The 20,264-nt window shown below is 39.1% G+C and overlaps 3 protein-coding genes across 4 annotated transcripts in view; all 3 read left to right on the forward strand.

Annotated features, from left to right (window-relative positions):
* The window catches only part of LOC124161598, a 516,681-nt gene that overhangs the window by 336,211 nt on the left and 160,206 nt on the right, over positions 1-20,264 (forward strand). The window lies entirely within an intron of this gene.
* LOC124161602 (farnesol dehydrogenase-like) lies at positions 1,154-15,954 on the forward strand. Its single transcript, XM_046537988.1, has 7 exons — positions 1,154-1,262; positions 5,298-5,484; positions 8,548-8,719; positions 11,428-11,563; positions 13,334-13,463; positions 13,898-14,047; positions 15,758-15,954. The coding sequence occupies exons 2-7, from the start codon at positions 5,353-5,355 to the stop codon at positions 15,797-15,799; spliced, it is 762 nt and encodes a 253-aa protein (XP_046393944.1). The 5' UTR covers positions 1,154-1,262; positions 5,298-5,352; the 3' UTR covers positions 15,800-15,954.
* LOC124161601 (farnesol dehydrogenase-like) overlaps positions 20,001-20,264 on the forward strand; it is a 54,864-nt gene continuing 54,600 nt past the window's right edge. The window contains exon 1 of one of the 2 annotated variants that reach the window (XM_046537987.1): positions 20,001-20,092. The gene's annotated coding sequence lies outside the window, so the exon portion shown is untranslated. The remainder of the gene's footprint in view (positions 20,093-20,264) is intronic. The other variant, XM_046537986.1, reaches the window with a different exon arrangement.

The following is a 20,264-nucleotide window of genomic DNA, read 5'->3' on the forward strand; positions in this document are numbered from 1 at the left end:
GGAAGGGCCCTTGGATTCCTGTGTCCCTTAAGACATCTACATCTACATCTTACCCTGCGAGCAATCTCTAGCGTGTTTGGCAGGGGATGATCAATCACCAGCATGCAGCATGCAATGAGACTCCCACATGCACACCACACAGTACAAAAAACGTCACGGATACTAACAAATTATACTACCATATGCTGTTAGAAATAATAATATAATTCAGAAACATGCATTAAGTTTTACATAGGTTAGTATGGCTACACTGCAAGTCATCTAATCTATTTATTAATTTTATCGATGCCGTTATAATCTCTAATTGATCGTGGGAAAATAGGCATTCTGAATCCGTCTGTTCTACAGTCTATCTCTCTTATTTTATTTATATGATCTGATCTTCCGTAGTATGTCCCGTATTCCGTAGTAGAAGACCATGTCGCTCGTCGAAAAGGAGGAAGGAGAGATGGAAAACTTCACCCGGTGTGAAGCCTTCATCCTATTTTGGTATCCACGGAGACATCTACGCAATACCCTGCGAGCCACCTCTAGGGTGTTTGGCAGAGGGTGATCAATCGCCACCATGCAGCATGCAACATACAAACCACTAGGTCATAAAAATATTACCCATACTGGCAAAATATTCGTCCACCTTAATGCAAAGACCAAATTTGCCAACAGTTTCTAATTCCTGCAGCTATTTCATACAAGGTCAGAACAATTGGAAAATGAAAACATGCATCATAGCGAGCGACGCCATCAATTCAACTAATTGAGACACCAGAAACAGTGACTTTTCAAATCTCTTTGTTTTGTAGTCATATCCCTTTATTTTCTTCTCGTGATCATGTTCACCGTATTTAGGTGGTATACGAATTACAGGCTTTGCGTTGTGCGAGAAAAAGCCTACTAAGAATTTACCACGTAAATTCAGGCTATAGTTTGGTCTACGCCCTGCAGAAGGCCCATGATTCTACTGGAGATACGGTCCGTGACTTGCGAGTTTTATCACACACTCTGGAACACTCATTAATCAGCCTTTCACGCCCGGGAAGAGTGTGGCCTTGCTCCTTGCTTCAAGCACCGCTTAGGAGGAGGGGAAGTGTCGGATTGGAGGGGAGGGGAGAGTGGTGACGTAATCATAATAGGAGACCGAAATTTAGATGCTGGAGAGACGACGTTTGAGTCTACTCCGTTGAGCACTCGCTTCCGAAGCACACGCGCCCACCGGCACCAACGAATTCGACTCAACCAACGCGATCGCGGACTGCTGAAGAAAGGTAAGCCCACTTAGGCTACTCTCAAAATGATGTGCCCCCCAACTATTAACATTTGTATCTTGCTCTCGTAATACGATACTCTACCACAATATGCACATCAATTTAAAGATAATTTTACTGCGGTAATTTACATGGCTATATATACGATATATTTTTTTTTTAAATACCAATGCAACAATTGTATAGCTAACTCTGCACGTCCTTAAGTTATGCGTTCTCTCAACTTCGTTTACTTTGAAACACATTGAAGCCAAGAAGATAAAAACCTAGAGCATTATTACTGTGCCAAGATCTGAAATATAATTGCAATAATGATCAAAAATAAAACCAGAACAGGGCGTTGGGTAATGTGTCGTAAATATTCAAAGGTTTTTAATTATTATCTTGTCTTAGATTATCATAAACACCAAACATTCTTTCTTACGGGAAAATGGAAAAGGGAATTTGCAATTTTCTATGAACTGAAAATGCATTTCTGCTCCTTAATAGAAATAATATATCGGCTTAGGTAAATAGCGACCCATGCGTTATACAGGATTTATTTGGAAGGCTTGAAGTGAACGACAGTAAACAGACACGTATATATCAAGAATAACTTTGCGTAATTTGCTTTGGATTCTCCTCAGCTTTAGTGACAAATTTCAATGGCTTCAAGGAAATGAATTTCGGTTGTTAGTGTTCTGCGGGTGTCATATGCGTAATATAGGAGTGGGCACTGGGCACATTACTAGGGAATTTAGTAGGTACAGAGATTAGTTTCGGGGGGGCAAAGATTTCATCTACATCACCAACATAAACATAATACCCTGTTAACAATCCTAATGGACGCGTGGCGGAGGTGTTAGGATACCAGCCTTTTACTAAAATAAAAGGTGCACGCATTAGATTGTAAACTATTGAGCTTCTCCCAGCATTGTTCGAATTCCTTTATTGTTTGTGTAAACACCGAATCCTTGTATCTATTTACTCGGCAAAATATGTCTTTTCTTTGATAGTGTCCGTCGGACACAAAAACATGGTGAGGTTCTGCAGACCTGCTAACACGATAAATTAACACGCAGGGATTAATGTCTGTTTGTAATAATGATTTTTGTGGACCAGAACGGAACACGAGCGAATGTGTGAACCAAATTAAAAAAGGTCCTATTTTCTGTACATCATGCGCACATGTTGGGTGGTTATAAACCACTGGTAACTGGTAAAGCACCGTGTTCATACATTTAGAAATAAACTCGTAAGGGTTAATTTACCGTGTAAACAGGCCTTAAGATGGTGTTCTCCGCGTCACAAGATATCTGTTCCTAATTACTCAAGCAGTCTAAGCCCAGCGCGAAGTAAAAGATGTAAATATTTATAAGTAATTTTAAATACGCGCACATCAAGATATTTCGTATTTAGAATAAATGGGAAAATTAATGCATAAATCAAAATAAGATGGTACAAGTGTATTGTTAAAAAGAACTACTCTTGCTGTAATTGTAAGTATCGGGCGGTTGACAGCTTCCACGCTTAAAAAATCCTCATTTGTGGAGCCTACCATTTGATACACCTGAGCCAAGTCAACACGCAACAGATATTATCTACCGATGAAAAAATGAAAGAGAGGTAATACTCCGTATCTTGAATTACTCGGCGTGCATATCATATCCGGCGCAGAAAGACTCCATCCGCGAACTTATGAAAATACGGATAGCTATCTAATTTCTCCATAATTGCCCTGACACCACCCGCCATATCCAGGCGACTTGGGCAAGGTGCGTTGTCACAATATGCGCAAAAAACGATTTATTTTCAGCGAAAATTGTTTGGAAGGCTGACATGAAGACTTTCGGAGACGTCGACATTATCTTAAAAAATTATTATTTTCATCATGATTAATTTCCTGTTTTTCACTGTTGGAGTTCACGCATTATCATGGCCATTTTTTTGCTACCAAAGTTTTCAATCCGTTTTTTCGGGCTCTTCTTTGTTGAAGCTTCGATTAATTGAGATAATAAGGACATAAGTTGAATAATCACCGTCACTTTAAAACATTTCTTCGCTTTATAAGGAGGCCACCAGTGTTAAAAAAAAGTGTTAAGAGATTAAGTGTTGTTAAGTGTCGTACAAGGATGATGGGGAAAAATATTTTAATTTCGCTGGCATTAACATTCCTCATTCTCTTTTGGTTCCATCGTTATCTCTTGGTCCGCGGCCTGGGCTTTTATTTCGACTATAATTAGCAGTCGCAAACTTGAGACTGATTAAATCTGGAACCAGACGCAGAGAAGCAGGGAGGAAGCGTGACATGACTGAGCTCTGTTCCCTGCATAATCGTTAATATATTATAGAAGAAGTGCTAATGCTGTAATAATTTTATTCTGTCTTTAATTTACGAACACTACATTGTAAGGTCTACTTATTGAAACCTCAGGTTCTTGGTCTACCTATGTTAACGATATATGCGCAAATAAGTCTTATAGATTCTATACTAAGGCTTCCTTCGTCGCCCTTGTCTCCTAGTCATTCAACTATCAACGAAAATTCGTCGTGCCTCATGTTCTAAGTTGTATTTTCCATATTTTGAATATAATTTTACATCATTTATGTTTTTCGTATTTTTCTTCCTTTGTTATTTACCTCTGTTCACTCATGCCCCACGTCTATCTTAGTGATACTCCATTACTGAAAAATATGCCAAAGGTCCCGATGCTTCCACCCATGATTTATCCGCTGCCGCCTTTTATTTGGAGTATCAGCTGCTGTTCGAAATTTATTTCTTCGCCAGGTGGATACCAAATGTTCGTTTTTTTTTCTTTTGCCTGATAACACTATCCAGCGCTATCTCTTACACCTCTACGCTTCGTGGCACAAACTCAACGTCTTCTTTCCACATCCAATTGCGAACGCCTACTCTCAGAGGAACTCTATCGCTTCAAAACGGCTTGTATTTACTCAGGACGTTCCTCGAGGCTTACCTTCGATCATTCAAGGCTGAATGCACTGTCCAAGCAGAGCATGAGTCAAAACACCGTCTCTATTTCAATATGAGTAGCTCTGGCGTTCCACTACTTCCCGCACTCCTCGCAACCTCAATAGCATAAATACATACATGTACAAGGTAGACAGGTATCAGCAGATCGGTGGAGTATAAAAAAATGTCCAGGTCATAGCTATGTAAAAATTTCTCAAAACGCATTTTGCAGTTATGCCATTTCTATTTTCTGTGTGGAAAATTAATTCATCGCAGAATGCACTGAAGTGAAGTGACTTGAGCGCTCTGCAAAAATTTGTGAAATGTGATGAGCTGAGAGTGAAAAATAATAATTCACGCAAGAGGACCAATGGAGGGAAGGAGAGAAGTCTGCTTGTAAGTATTTTGGGTCCTGAAAACGTGAGGTCGCAACACCGTAAATGGAATAATAATAAAATTTGTAGAAGTTGCTAGAAATAATAATAAAATTAAGAAACATGCATTGAGTTTTACATAGATTAGTGGATTACACTATAAGTAATGCAATCTATGTATGAGTTCTATCGCTGCCGTTATAATCTCCTATTGATCGTGCATAAAAGACATTCTGAATCTGTCTGATCCACAGTCTATCTCACTTATTTTATTTGTATGATCTGATCTTTCGAAGTATGTTGGCGTCCGTAAGATATGGCTAACTTCGTTAGAAAAGACACTGCTCTTGAATCCATCTAAAAGGTTTAGTCTACTTTTCAATCTGCGGTCTGACAGAGATTCCCATCCGAGTTTATCTAAGAGGTCAGTTACACTTACAAGACTATCGTAACGATCTTTCACGTACCTGGCAGCTTTTCTTTGCACGCGTTCTAACTCTGTTATTAAGCCTTTTTCATGAGGGTCCCAAACACTGGCATCTCAACGTAACCTGGATGTACACACAGAAAGAACCGCGGCGAATCATGTTGACGCCGACATGAGCGTGTATTCGCAGATTCCCTCGCACTTTTAAACTCCCCCAAGCCTAATAAAAACACAATGTCTATTCCCCGTCCCGTTTCATAGCGTTCTATCTCCCATTCCAGAGACCACCCACTATTAAGGGATAGCGAGCGAGCGGTGACCTTGGTTGACGCAGCCATGGATCGGTGGGTGGGCAAAGTGGCGGTGGTGACGGGAGCCTCGTCTGGCATCGGGCAGAACATCGCCCAGGAGCTGGCGGAGCGAGGAATGACGGTGGTCGGAGTGGCACGAAGGGCGGAATTGGTCGAGGTAACGTATTTTACTATCTCCAGCCACTCATCAAAATCTACTAACATTAGTGCTGCGCTAGCGATCTCAGATGAATACAGTCCGAATCTCAGAGTAAGGATAGGGGAGAGGGATTTTTGGTTTCTGCGCATGCGTACAACATTGGAAGAGCCGTAGGGGAGCCAGTGGGAGTAGGTCAAGTCTCATCTGTAATTTCTGCTGGAATCTGCCTTTTTAATGCATGGGATTTCTGTGCGAGATACGCTAATATTTTTATGAAGGTGATTCTAGTGCCCTCACGTTGAATAAGAGGTATTGTTTTTATCATAGAATTATTACATTACATTCATTTAAAATATCGCAGAGCTACGTAACCGTGACGTGCTGTCAGAAGAGGCAAGGGGAAAACTGTTTCAGTAACTAAAATTACTTGCATTTTATGCTGAAATAGTGGAATATATACAGTCCTGATTGGAAACGCATGACACATACCTATACTTTGCATTCATAAGCCACGCTTGCTCCCTGAGGCTTTGACGAGAGCCAATTGAAGCAGAGGCTTCACGTAGGCCCTGGAGAGAGCATAAGATCTACCGATGACGTGCCTTCGCTCCCATGGCTACTCTGGCTCTCTCAAACGTGGTAGTTAGGGATGATCCGCGCCTAAAAATTTGCTGCTGAAGTATGATTCATTTCAAGGGCGTACCCAGGATCATAACTAGGGGGGGGGGACAAGCCAAGTTGTGACATTTAAAAAAATAGTTTTTATTTTCGTTACATACTTTATACTAATGTATATTATTTTTCATGGGTTTAAAGAAAATTTGTTGAATACTTTCATTTCAATTCAGTACCGTTTCTGCTAAAAGACTTGCGATTTTTTCTTCTAGTGGGGGAGGGATGGCAGCTTCTGCCCTGCCCCCCCCCCCCCTGAGTACGCCCCTAATTCATTTGGGCTCTCCTAAGGTAACGAACTCTAGGTACGGGCTTGCTACTTCAGCGTAAGTCCCAATCTATTGCTGCTTGTCCCGTGTGCGTTTGCTATCGGCGATTATGTTATTAAGCTTGTGACGACTCTAAGTGAAACATATTAATTGGTCCATTATTTAAATCAGTCCTCTTCTACGAGATCATCAGCTTTAAATTGAGTAAAACTTGGAAGACCAATATAGAATTAATAAAATAACTTTGTTTTATTCATTCTATAATGAAGCAATTCCACAAAATAACGCCTGAGACCGTGTCTTATATTGGAAGACCAACCTTGCATAGCCACATGAAGTATTCAGGAAATCCACCTGCTTCCTCCTATCTCCTTCAATGCGCCTCTGTTTGACCCACTGACACTGTTACCGAACACCACTCATCTGTAAATTAATGCTCTCAATGATTGCTTCTAGATATTCGCCGCTGTGTAGCGTGTATATAAGGTGACGTGGTCCCTTCCTTGACGGGGCTGGCGTTATGACGGCGGGGAAAAGTCGGATACATTCTACCCCGCAATTGGCGCGTGGTATGGAGTGTCAGGATACGCTCAGTGGAGAGAATTAAGTGTTTAAGTGGAACTCGACCTGAACTGGAAGGATGAAAGCAAAGATATCTGCAGAAAAAAGGAGTCAATGACATCTGGAGACTCATTTGGCGCTCATAGAACTCGAAACAGTCAATACTTGTATCGTATCTGTACTCATACAGAAACTATGGGAGGATGTGGAGGTCTTCGAAATTGATCGAGCCTAAATCAAGGAAGCAATGGCCCTTTGTGGAAACGATAACTGAGGACCCTAGAAGCCTAGGAGGATGATTGCAATTTTTGTATTTTTGGAGATAAGTATAGATAATGGCTGGTGGGGTACACAATGCCGTTTGGCAAAGGGATAAAAGTGAATCACTGATAAGCACATACACATAGATTCAGTGATTTACATGTATCTCTTTGTTACAACAATAATGTGTATCCCCACTAACCATTATCTGCTATTATCTCCAAAATAATTGAACTTATCACACTTGGCTTCTAAGGTCCTCAGCTCAAGAAAAGCAATTTGAGGCCGATTAACATAAGACATTAAAACCACGAAAGGTTTAAGACGGGGATGTGGTTTATCTTAATTTGGGTCCAAATGACCCAAAGACGGGAGCTGGAACGCGCCCGAAACTGTCGTCCGCAAAATATGAGTCAACGCGGAATAAACCCGAAAAACTATCACCAATCAACTCATCGTGGAAGCCTCCGTAATAATTTAACTTTTTAAAATATGTATCGAAGGGAGCCGCGCAAGGGTGGCAGAGGAAATGCAGCTGCTTAGGACTAAAACTGGGAGATAATCATTAATATTCGTTTTGATTTGTAGATAGCCAAATTCTGAATTCAGGGGACGCGGATGACCTTAGCTACATGGTTAGGAAACTTAAGAATACGTAGTATGTGGGTATGGGTCACTAAGAAAAGACAGAATACTTGGCTATAGGAAGTATGTGATTTAATACCAGATTGATCCCTAGAAAACGAATGTGCAAAGGGAGTAACCGCAGTAATGTATTTGGGAGTGATATCGGATACAAGCGGAGAAAATGGCCAAGAGACCAGCAGCAGAATGTAGAGGAGAATAAGTATCATAAGGGCTCTAAATTCTATTTTATGTGACAATCATATTGGCAGAAAGAGGTTATTGACGACTGACAGATTAAATGACAAGGAGTTGCAGAAAGAGTAGATTTGATAAGGTTAGAAATTGTACTTTAATAAAGATGATGGAACTGGAAAAGGATATAGTCGACGAGTTTGACAGGAGAGCAACTACATTGGTTTGGCCATGTTTACACGAAGGATGACACTAGAGGGCCCAAGCAATTATAGGATTGGAGAAAAACTGAAAAGGGGAAGACCAAGAGTGAATTTGTGACATGGAATACAGAGAGCAATGGAAACAAAAGAGGAATGAAATAATAAGAGTATAATGACTGATTGGGAGGAATTGAGTCCAGGAAAACGACGGCAGAAGTATATAACCTGCCATATGAGCATTTCAAGGTGTGTGTCACGTACTCTCTTCTTTTGATCGTGTCTTTCTTTCTGAGCAGGAACTGGCCAAGAAGCTCTCCGGAAGCAAGGGTAAACTGCATGCACTCAAAGCGGACATCGGCAACGAGGAGGATGTGGTCAAGGCTTTCGAATGGATCCGCAAGAACATCGGATCCGTCCACGTGCTCGTCAACAACGCTGGAATCGCCCCTTACACATTCCTCTCTAAACGTACGTATACACCGAACCTCGCGCTCTCTCGTAAAAATCAAATAAAAAGTTACCCAATCCCCAATATTAATTACTTGGAAGTATAACATTTTATATATATTCCGTTGGGTTGGAATTGAGCACTCACAAACGAAGTCATTAAAATTTATGTGATATCATAAAAGACGCAAAACAAAAAAATACCCGTGAGTAAAAATATAAGCATGCAATATCTTCCATTTTTTATACATATCGATAGCTGAGTTATAACAACACGTATCTCAAAAATAGCAACTTTTCAAGAGAGCAAAAGAAACTATTTATATTTTTTATTGTACACTGAAATTAAAAACCAAAAATTCATATAACTGTAAAAGAAGCATACATTTGCAAACAAAGAGTTGTTTTTTGCTCGAGTTTTATTTTCTAAATGTCATTACACTTTATTTGAGATAACTGTCTCAAACCGGCCAAATTTAGAGGTATGTGTTGTTAGAACTTAGCTATCGATATATTGGTTTCTGGGTTTCTGGATAAACCTATGTGTAAGAAAATTTACACAAGAGGTTTGAAATAATTACGGTATGGCATGTTATTATCCTCGATACATTGGAGAATCCTCACGATATACCATTGAAATATTGGTGGTATAAAGATTAGACGACCCATTTAATGTATTTCTTAAAATTTTCAATATTTCATAACACTATTGAAAACTTTTTATGCACGAAACACAGGGAAATGATGCTCAAGGATTGTCCCTTCGATATGCCATGAAAATTTTGTAAAGCATCGCTAGCGAGGAATGTGAGACTCAAGATAAACGTAGGTGGGGAGAAGCTTGAGCAGGTAGAGCAATTCATTTATTTAGTCAGCTCATTAGAGGAAAACGGATAAAGCAGCAAGGACACCAGGAAGGGAATTGCGTTAGCTAAGTAGGCGTTCATGATTTTTAACGAATAAAATTATTAAGATAAAAAACGCAATTTTGATGTACAATACGCCAAGAATAACGACGATATAAGATTGATTGAGCGGGTTTGTTGCGTCATCTTAAGCAACTATTCTTCTCCCTGAAGATGATTCCCAAGTCGATCGAAAATCCAACTTCGGGGAATTTTATTTTTTACTGCTCAAAGTGGCAATCGGATTTTACTTTTTGCCGACAATTTACCTTGGGCACGTCCTTAATACCGTTTTAAACGGGTCACGTATTTGCACACTGACGTATGTACAAAGGTGCAGTCAAAATTGCGTCGTGTTAAGTGGTGATTTGGTGAAACGCATGCGAGAATGCACGGACGTGAGACGGGTAAATATAGTCCCTGTTCTGATTTCGTCCGTACCCTTGCGAAAGTGAACGCTATATTAAGTAATGGATGCAGTACTAACCTCAGCAAGTACGTTCCCCGCTTAAAACGGCCCTTAGCGTAGCAAGGATTAGAGGAGAGGGCGGGTGACGTGACTTCTTTTGGTCTCGACATACCTCGAGCGTCTCAATGGTGACGTGGTGTTGGGTCACGTGACTTGCGGACGATTAGCGAAATAATTTATTAATTTTGGTGCCAAGAAAAATCATTTAAGGGAAGCTCAGTGATCAGTGGTTAGTTACATAAGTGAGCAAGGGAAAAATATATTAATATATTGTAATTAATTTTTATGAGTGCTTAATGTGTTCTTCTGGGCTCATTGTTGTGCGAAAAATAATCGATTAATGCCACGATATTTTTTCAAATTGCTTCCCGTAAAATATTTGCCCTATATTTTACTTAAATAAAAATGTATTATTGTTTACCGATGCTATTTCATCAATTATTGCTTCCCGTAGGATCCTCTGAGCACTGCCGTAACCAGGAATTTCGTTCGGGGAGGGGGGTTCGAAACATGGGGGGAAAACTTTTTAAAATCAGATTACTACGTAAAGGGTTTTAGACTAATTTTAACACTTTTCATAATCGAAAAAACTTCATTTATTAAAGAAATATTTTGTAAATTCATGAGTTTCCAATATTTTGTTTTCTTTTATGAAGGAAAATGATTGTGTTTTATATTTCGGGGGAGTCCGAACCCCGTGGACTCCCCCTGGCTACGCCACTGCCTCTGAGGATCCATTTTGAACAGGCTAGCGAATTTCTAACTTCACATGTTACTTACATATTGTGGGTACTCGTGTTTACTGAATAGGGGGCCAGCCAACCGCCCTCTCCTAATCCTTACCTTTAGGACATATTGCATTGGCTCATTTACAATTCTGTCAAGTTCAACCCGCTCTCAACCACAGACGAGAGAAATAAAAAATTATGGGGTGGGAGAGGGGAAAATATACCCACGTACAAACATAAGAGTGTCCCAGTGGTACTTAAGTTGACTCGAGTACACAAATGATTGAGGTTACCATGGCATTACCCTGCATTATGGCAGTTATGTGCCAGTTTTCACTATCACGAATGACGTTTTGTTTCTCTCTTCCATAGCAACCGATATGAAAATAAGCAAATTTGGATTTTTTCGATATTGTTTGTTTTACAATGATTCATCAATTATTCCACTCCAAATTTTTTAATCATTATCCTGTCATTTTTGCAGAGACGTATGTCAAAATGGCTCACATTACATAGTCTAAAACATTCCTATTCTTCATCTCCATATAAATTTTAACCGAATAAAATATTAAGGGTGAATACAGCATTGACTTATTCTCTCTTCCATTTCCTGTTCGATGCCGACAGTGGAGAGGAGTGATTACAAGAAGATACGGGGATGCTTCGACGTGAACGTGATGGGCCTCATCATGTGCTCCAACGAAGCGATCAAGCTGATGAAGGAGAAAGGGATTGACGACGGACACATCTTCAACGTCAACAGGTGATTTTCAGATTGCATTCCTAATCTTCCACATCAATGTGGGAAATATTCCAAGGTCATGAATTCAATAACAAATGAACGCGAGTTTTAGGGCTTCCGCCGAGTGATGAGATGAGTTTCCGTCGTTTATCAGGTTTCCTCCGAGTGAAAGACTTCGTTGTCAACGACTGGATCATTAAATCTTGAAAATTAAGGATTTTAATGGCTAAAGGTATTTAAAATAATTAGTATCCCTCGTTAAGAGTACTTACCCCGTGTGGGTATTTTTACCTAGAAGTTAACGTAATGTCCCTTTCGATTTGCAATCATTTGAGGAAAAAAATATTACATCACTTCTGTAAAAGTTGGTGACATCGATTTGTTTAACGCCGACGAGGCGCCAAATAAGAGAAAAGTCTTCCCACTACGCATCCTCTTTTACCTCCCACCATCTTCCGATTTATATACGCAAAGATGAACATCCTCCCAGCAGCACACGCGGGATGAATTTTGCTGTATTCGGGGTGTGGGAAGGGGAGAAGCGAGCGGGGAGGGGACGGGATCGGCCTGCCGCTCTAGTATCCGCGACGCTGCGTGGGCGTTTGAATATTTTCTTCGCGGGCGCGGACTCAAAGTAGGCATGTTGTGGCTAAACGGTGTCAGATACGTCAAAATGCACAAAATTATTGTCCTTGTAGGCCAGTAACTTGGCAAAATCTATAGGGAATGATCATAAAATATAATATTTTTCGAATTTTGACCTTCCCCCCTAAATTGCATTTGAGCGAGGGTCAGGGGTTCACGTAGAGATCTCAAAAATTTCAGGCCTTATCTTTGATCGGTCCCACAACTTTTTTCATTGGGCCAGATGTATTTGAAAAACTTCGATTTTTCCTATCCGCCCTATTTTACATTTTAAGTATTTCGGGGAAATGTGCACAGAAACGACATGCATTCCATAATTTACGGCTAATTTAGAACAGTATTCAGCATATTATACCTACAATACAACATATAAATACCGATGATTACTTAAATAGCTCAAAACATGGAAACTTTTATGAAAGAAAACGTCATCATAACTCAAAAACTTCGTAATCTCCCGACCTCCAGTCACTAACATTTACAACACCAAGATGGATTAATACAAGGGTCTAAGCTCTAACAAGCGAAAGTAGTTCTTGAAGGACTAAAACGAGAAAATTGCCGTAATTAAATGCAACTCGTCACCAGTCGGCATTCGTAATGTTACCGTTTTTATTCGAAGTGTTTTTTCACAAGTTATCATTTTAAACTATTTTAGCGGATAAATTGATTCTTCTCTTTTATTATAATACCTGTAAAAGGCTCTCACTCACCCACTTAATGGCACTAAATATGATCGCCAATACCTTGGAGTTTTCAGACTTTCAGAGAGTCTAAATTTTTAGATGAAAAAATATGGCGTATCTATATATTAAATTAATCCAAGCCAATGAGTTGGGAAGAAGTCGAAAATATGGAAAGAAATACATTGTTGCTGGTACACGAAAAAATTTAAACGACTTTAAAAAGGATGAAGAACAATTATATCTGCCAGAAAGTGTTCTTTTGCTCATTAAAATGGGAAAAACGAACTACATTAAATTTTTGAGGTGCTTTTAATGTTTTTATACATTATCTATATTTGTATTTAGCATTTTACATCTTGTATTTTAGACTGCATAAATTTTTGTGCTCTTTTTTACCACACGATCGCATGTTCGACTTTTGAATATCTGTTTAGTAATATACGATGATGTACGATGACAGTGTCGCGGGCCACTACATCGGCAACATGCCTGGCTTCTTCCCGTACACCGCGTCGAAGTTCGCCGTCACTGTGATCACCGAGGGTCTTCGCCGAGAGCTGGCGGAGGCCAAGTCAAAGATTAGGGTCACGGTGAGTGTCTCATTTTCCTACCACAGAATAATAGATGATATTTTGTTTCCATTCAACATGCTAGTTGAGCGCTTCAAATCATGCAGGCCCCTCTGAATAAGTGCTTGATCACATAGTATTTCTGGAAGAGAAAGAACCACTTGGAAAAAATGGCCGTTCTGGCTAACTTTGGGTGAACATTCAACTTTAAAATAACTATAATTTGGACTCTTAAAAGGCTGTTCTGTTGAAAAATATTAATTTTAAAGCTTTTACTTTCATTGAATAGTAATTAATCAATGTTATGTTGAGCCAATTATAGCTCAACTCATAACATCCATTTCAATATTTGTTATAATTTTCCTCAGAATCCCACGTGTCCCTGCTATGTCTATCATCGGCAAATGGCAGATTGCTAATTTTCGTGCGCCTTGTGCCGTCCATATTGATTTCAGAGCGTGAGTCCTGGACTCGTGGACACGAACATCGGTGCTCCCAGTGGCATTCCCAACTTCGAGGAAATGGTCGCCAACGCCCCCTGTCTCAAATCCGAGGACATCACGCGCTCTCTCATACACGCCCTGACTGCGCCACCAGACGTACAGGTAATGCGCGTGCGAGAAAATCATTATATGTCAACCGTATACGTCATTTACTTCCATCTAAACCCCTGCTTCAATATCAGGGTACCCATTTTGCCAAAAAATTTTATATCTTTTTAATGTTCTCAAGAAATATTTTACCTGAACCTCCCATATCCCATGGATTTAACATTTCAACTGCACGAAAACACTGCGAACGTTCAGTACACGCGAAAATAAAGACGTTGTTTTGTAACGGGTCCGACAGTCGTCAGAATCGGCCGATAAAATAAGACAAAAATAGAGAGAGGTTTGAACTTCCATAACTTCCGTTCAAATACTGCTATTTACAAACGGCGCACACGGATCGGAAGAGGAAAGCTCGCTGAAGGCAATACACACAATCAGAAGACTCGGAAGTGGATATTAGTCACGCACGGAGGAGAAGAAGTGGGCCCCCGGCCCGACTGGCAGAGCACGTCAGTCGACGTGGTCCGTATCTTGGCTTGGACGGGACCACGTCAATTGACGTGATGAATGTGTTAATCTATCATTTCACGTTCTACCTTATACTGTAGTCACATGCCCAGCGGATCATTTTGAAGGGAAATGATTGTGTTGGCAAACTTATGTTCTTATTTTGGAGTAAAGAGTTAATAAGGAGGTTTTCCTTGAGAATGAGGGACCTCAAAATCAATGGGAAACTAAGACGAAGTTAGAAACAGCAGATCAGTTCATGGCAGTTCTGTTTATCTATAAAAACAGTAGAGTTAGGTTGAACTGTTCATTTTCATCCTGTTCACTGGAAACCTACACTTTAACTCCAACTTAAAAGAAGAAAAGAAACCGTGGAACCAGCTACAACGTAATAAATTTGCAGATAATATACTACATGTTCAAAACCGAAAATATGTTGCGCATTTGCTTTACATTTTTTACTGAAATGATATGTTTTCACCATCTTTTTCGTTTTACTTGTAATATTGCAATAAGTATTTAAACAGAAAGAATTTTATTCAAAATGTAGATGCGCTACACGCTTTTGATAATGTATATGTAGTCTTTTATCTGTAAACTCTAAATGTAGGACCTTGGGCCAAAGCAGGATGGTTTATTTTCTTCTTTTAAGTTCTAATGAAAGCTTGAGTTTGAGAAATTAATTAGGTAACTTATTGTAATATTTTTTCTTTTTTGTATAAATAAACAGTTGCATTTATAGATTATTTTTATACACTGTAATATTATAACTAAATTAATTTTTTTACATTCGCTCCGCATCGAATAGCCGTAAACAGTTTTGAAGTACCGCAAATCATTAAAAATTATGCTGCAGCTAAACGATTAATACAATCGTAAATTGTCGAAAATCCTAGCTTCTACTGCCTCTGGAGAACAAGAAATATATTCAGAAAACATTCTCTCCCGATTCTAATCAGTACCGAAAATTTTAACGGGGTAACTAACCGGGAAGTGGGTGAAATGTGATTCTCAAGATATTGTTCGGAAAGAAAAAAAAATCAACAGAGTGACAATAAAAACGTGGTGAAATAGGAAGCTTGTCCATCATAGTGTCATAGATATATGATAATGAACTAATTTTAAGTACCTAAGACAAGAGAGATTGGAGATATAAATAATGATTCATTAGTAATTTGCCACTTTTAAGTACATATAAAGAAGTTTTGAATACTTCTGGCAACCTACTCATGATCAACTCTTCCTCTTACCTTACAGATAGCAGAAATCATGGTTCGACCAGTTGGCGAGCAATTCTAAATCTGGAACAGTGACCAAATACGATGTGTCCCTATTTTATTTTCTACTTCATTGGCGACGGTTGGAAAATGTTAACATTAATTATGAAATAACAAAATTATGTACCTACGCAAATTTCACATTTCTTCTTTTAAATAAAATATTTGCTACATAAATGGCATTCATTTTGTTCCATCAGCGGCGAATTTTCCCTCAGACGTGTGATTCGCAATATATAATTTTACTTACATTTAGTCTATTTTTTCCGGAATAGGGTGGTTTCCCATTATTTTTTTACTACCTAAATCAAAATATTATTACTCCTGGAGTACGCATTTCTTTAATTTACATTTTTAAATGAGGATATGCATTTTGCGCGATTAAATAAAAAGTGAAAACTTTCAAGCGCGCGAAAACGCGACGGCTAAGTATGAATGCTGAGAAAACCCCGTGTGACGTCATTCTGGTGCTTGCTTCCTCTGTGTGAGGCCAACTTTGTTGCGAGGATATGAGCGCCGATACGATGCTGGCAGCTAGCAGGTAGCAGAGTACCCTGCTAGCAGGTAACGCTTGGCTTAAATAAGGATTTTTATTCCCCTATCAAACGAAGGAAACTTTCCGACCTTAGGCAATTTTAATAGGTGATTATTAAGAGATGTTTCCCTGAGCTCTGTGCCTCATGCATGCATTGGTAATCCCGGACGATGTAAAACTCCTATCTACTCGGATAGAAACTAGGTCCCTGTGATGTCACGTGTAGTGCCATCGCATGGGCGCCAATTTGGCCTTTTTCAAATGAGGATACAATTGACCATTGCCATTCGTCTAAACCGATATTTCTGAAACCAAATAATTTGTATATTATGAATACAGTAATGGTGGGTAACGAATCACAATCAATGCCTTTCGTTTTATCTGATGAAGGAAACTACCCTATTTAATTAAAGTATATTTGCACTACTTTCATTTACACCGCCAATGAAATAAAACACGAATACGACGAAGAGCAGCATTTAAAATCTTATTGCCATTGAAGAACTCCTTCACTCACTTCAAAGGGAAATTCTGAGTAAATCGTAGACTTTTAAATCGCATGGGTTTCGAAAGCCCACACAGCAGCGGTGCAAAAATTAAGAGTCAATCTCAGTTTTATCTTTTCCATTCTCCCGTTGGACTGAAATCCATTTCTCGCCCACTAATCTCAATTTAGAAGAATATTATATGGACTTGAATGATTGAAATCATGAAACAATAACAAATAATTTAATTATAACGAAAAAGTTTAACTACAGACTTTTCTAGTACATCGTATCTTTTCGAGGAGTTTTAGTTGAGGAAATTGTTTTATTCAGGCCATAGTCGACGTTTAAGTTAATTTACCCGTCATCTTCAGATCACAATACCATTACATAATAATACCATTAGGTAAGAACTGTTTATTGCTACCTGCAATATGATTATGTATTTTTTATCTGTGATTATTATTAACATCATCAACATCTGCACAATACCCGGAAATACCCACCACAAATTCATAAAAATGTTAGCATACTAACAAATTATGCTTCCACATTCTTGCAAAGGCTATACTTGCCAACTGATCAAGAAGGAAATCTGCCTATGATGCTAGAACAAGCAAAGTATGCTGTTAGAAATACTAAGAAAAATTCATAAACATGCATTAAGGAGCACACAAGTTATGCATAAATGCATAAATTTTTAGGCTACACTACAAGTCAACTAACTTATTGGTAATTCCTAACGCTATCGTTAAAGTCTCTTATCTTATACGAAAAAAACGACATTCTGAATGCATCTGTTCTACAGTCTATCTTTCTTATTTTATGATATGATCTACCATAATATGTTGGCATTCGTAAGATATGCATGACTTCGTCGGAAAATAAACTGCTCTTGAATTTACATAATAGGTTAAATCTGTTTTTCTGTCTACGGTCGGACAGATATTCCCATCCGGGTTGTTCAAAGAGGTCAAACAAGACTATCGTAACGGCTTTTCTCGTACCTCTTCCATAATCTCTTCTCTGTACCCGTTCTAACTCTGTTTTTAAGCCTATGTCATGAGGAAACCACATTAGGTCTCACAAGAGAGAATTGCTTATATATTTCCTATTGTTTCATCGATAGCTACAGCTATGTTGTTGTTCTATGATCCAGATTTAAATTTGTAAAATTGTTGCTTATATTTACTATGGGGTCGTTTCCTACTTTTCCATAGACATAAATAATAAAATCGCTGAAACTTTGATTTTACTCTGGAAAAATTATCCCACACCGAAACTCCAAGATAATAATTCAGCATAAGTTTTAGTTGATAAAAATAATATTGGTTCTATTAAGATACGAATTATATTTTTTTATTTTGCCCTTCCAAATCAGTTTAATGCAAGCCAAGCAAAATATTTGGATAACTAGATTTTCCAAGCACGTGACTCTAACCGACAATTTCAACCGATTGCTAAAATAATAAATTAACAAAAACTAAAATTAGGACACATTATCGATGATAACTGCTGCATGACTAGCAATGAGCTCCAATCAACAGAATATCTAAAGATGAAATGTCGAACCGAGGATCACCCAACGAGAGATTTGACGGTGAAAGGTGAGCATCGATACCACAATATCAATCTGTCAAAGAACTGCTGGAAAAGGGGGCTATTTGAATCGTATAAATACTAAAAATGTATCCACATCGAACGCTAACCTTTGACGTGACTGGAACCATTGGGTGAAGGGCAACAGAGCAAGGGTCTCCTCAGGATCATAACTAGGGGGGGCAAGCCATGGTCTCGGGGGGGCAAGCCAAGTTGTTACATTTTAGCATCGAAAAGGTGAATGAAACTAACATTTTAAGAAATTTATAACAGCGCTTTATTAGTTTATGAGATATTTCCTTGTAAAAATAGTTTTATTGTATTCACTTATCTTATACTAATATGTATCATTTTTGTGGGTTTAAAGAAAATTGTTGAATAATTTCAATTCAATTCAGTATTGATTTTTGCTTAAAGACTTATGCGCATTTTGCTTCTAGAGGGGGGGGGAGAGCTGCCCCCCTGCCCCTCGCTGGGTACCCCCATGCAACAGAGGAAAACTCACGAGATAGGTCATTAACACCCTATAATTAGTTTTTTATAACCCTTGTATCCACAGAAATGAACGATAATAAAACAGTCAAAACGTCATAAATAATCTAACCCCCTAAATATCCTTCCTTAAGAAATTTTGATTTCATCTGACATGTAACAACTTTTCCTGATAGCAATCACACACAGAGTCTTAAAAATATCGCTCAATGACCAGAATCAAAATCAGTGAAAAGCAAATACAAGCAGACTGTAATATCTACTCACCGTATTTTTTACGCTCAGGATTCCACGAATGCGAGTTGCATTCTCGCACAGTGAACGAAATTGGATTCCTGTGTCCCGGAAGACCATGTCGCTCGTCGAAAAGGAGGAAGGAGAGATGGAGAACTTCACCCGGTGTGAAGCCTGAGAGATCTTCATCCTATTTTGGTATCCACGGAGACATCTACGCAATACCCTGCGAGCCACCTCTAGGGTGTTTGGCAGAGGGTGATCAATCGCCACCATGCAGCATGCAACATACAAACCACTAGGTCATAAAAATATTACTCATGCTAACAAAATATACGTCCACGTTCTTGCAAAGACCAAATTTGCCAACAGTTTCTAATTCCTGCAGCTATTTCATACAAGGTCAGAACAATTGGAAAATGAAAACATGCATCATAGCGAGCGACGCCATCAATTCAACTAATTGAGACACCAGAAACAGTGACTTTTCAAATCTCTTTGTTTTGTAGTCATATTCCTTTATTTTCTTCTCGTGATCATGTTCACCGTATTTAGGTGGTATACGAATTACAGGCTTCGCGTTGTGCGAGAAAAAGCCTACTAAGAATTTACCACGTAAATTCAGGCTGTAGTTTGGTCTACGCCCTGCAGACGGCCCATGATTCTACTGGAGATACGGTCCGTGACTTGCGAGTTTTATCACACACTCTGGAACTCTCATTAATCAGCCTTTCAAGCTCGGGATAGGTGTGGACTTGCTTCTTACGATTACCTTCCCCTCTCAAGCGCCGCTTAGGAGGAGGGGAACTATCGGATGGGAGGGGAGGGTGGTGACGTAATCATGAGAGGATACCGAAATTTAAGGAGACAACATTTGAGTTTACTCCGTTGAGCACTCGCTTCCGAAGCACAAGCACCCACCGGCACCAACGAATTCGTCTCTCTCTGCTAACGCGATCGCGGAAGAAAGGTAAGTCCTTACACCACTAAGACTACTCTCAAAAGAATGTGCCCCCGAACTATAAACATTTGCATCTTGCCCTCATAACACGATACTCTACCACAATATGCATATCGATTTAAAGATATTTTTATTGCGGTAATTTACATGGCTATGCATACGATTCATTTTTTTAACACCG

This window comes from Ischnura elegans, chromosome 6, assembly GCF_921293095.1.
Source record: "Ischnura elegans chromosome 6, ioIscEleg1.1, whole genome shotgun sequence".
NCBI classification, from domain to species: Eukaryota; Metazoa; Arthropoda; class Insecta; order Odonata; family Coenagrionidae; genus Ischnura; species Ischnura elegans.

What these genes read in the sequence shown, in the direction of transcription:
- LOC124161602 (XM_046537988.1), top strand. Translation starts at nt 5,353, where the DNA reads ATGGATCGGTGGGTGGGCAAAGTGGCGGTGGTGACGGGAGCCTCGTCT. An exon ending in AGTCAAAGATTAGGGTCACG is followed by an intron (nt 13,464 to 13,897) that starts GTGAGTGTCTCA and finishes TATTGATTTCAG; the next exon opens with AGCGTGAGTCCTGGACTCGT. An exon ending in CTGCGCCACCAGACGTACAG is followed by an intron (nt 14,048 to 15,757) that starts GTAATGCGCGTG and finishes CTTACCTTACAG; the next exon opens with ATAGCAGAAATCATGGTTCG.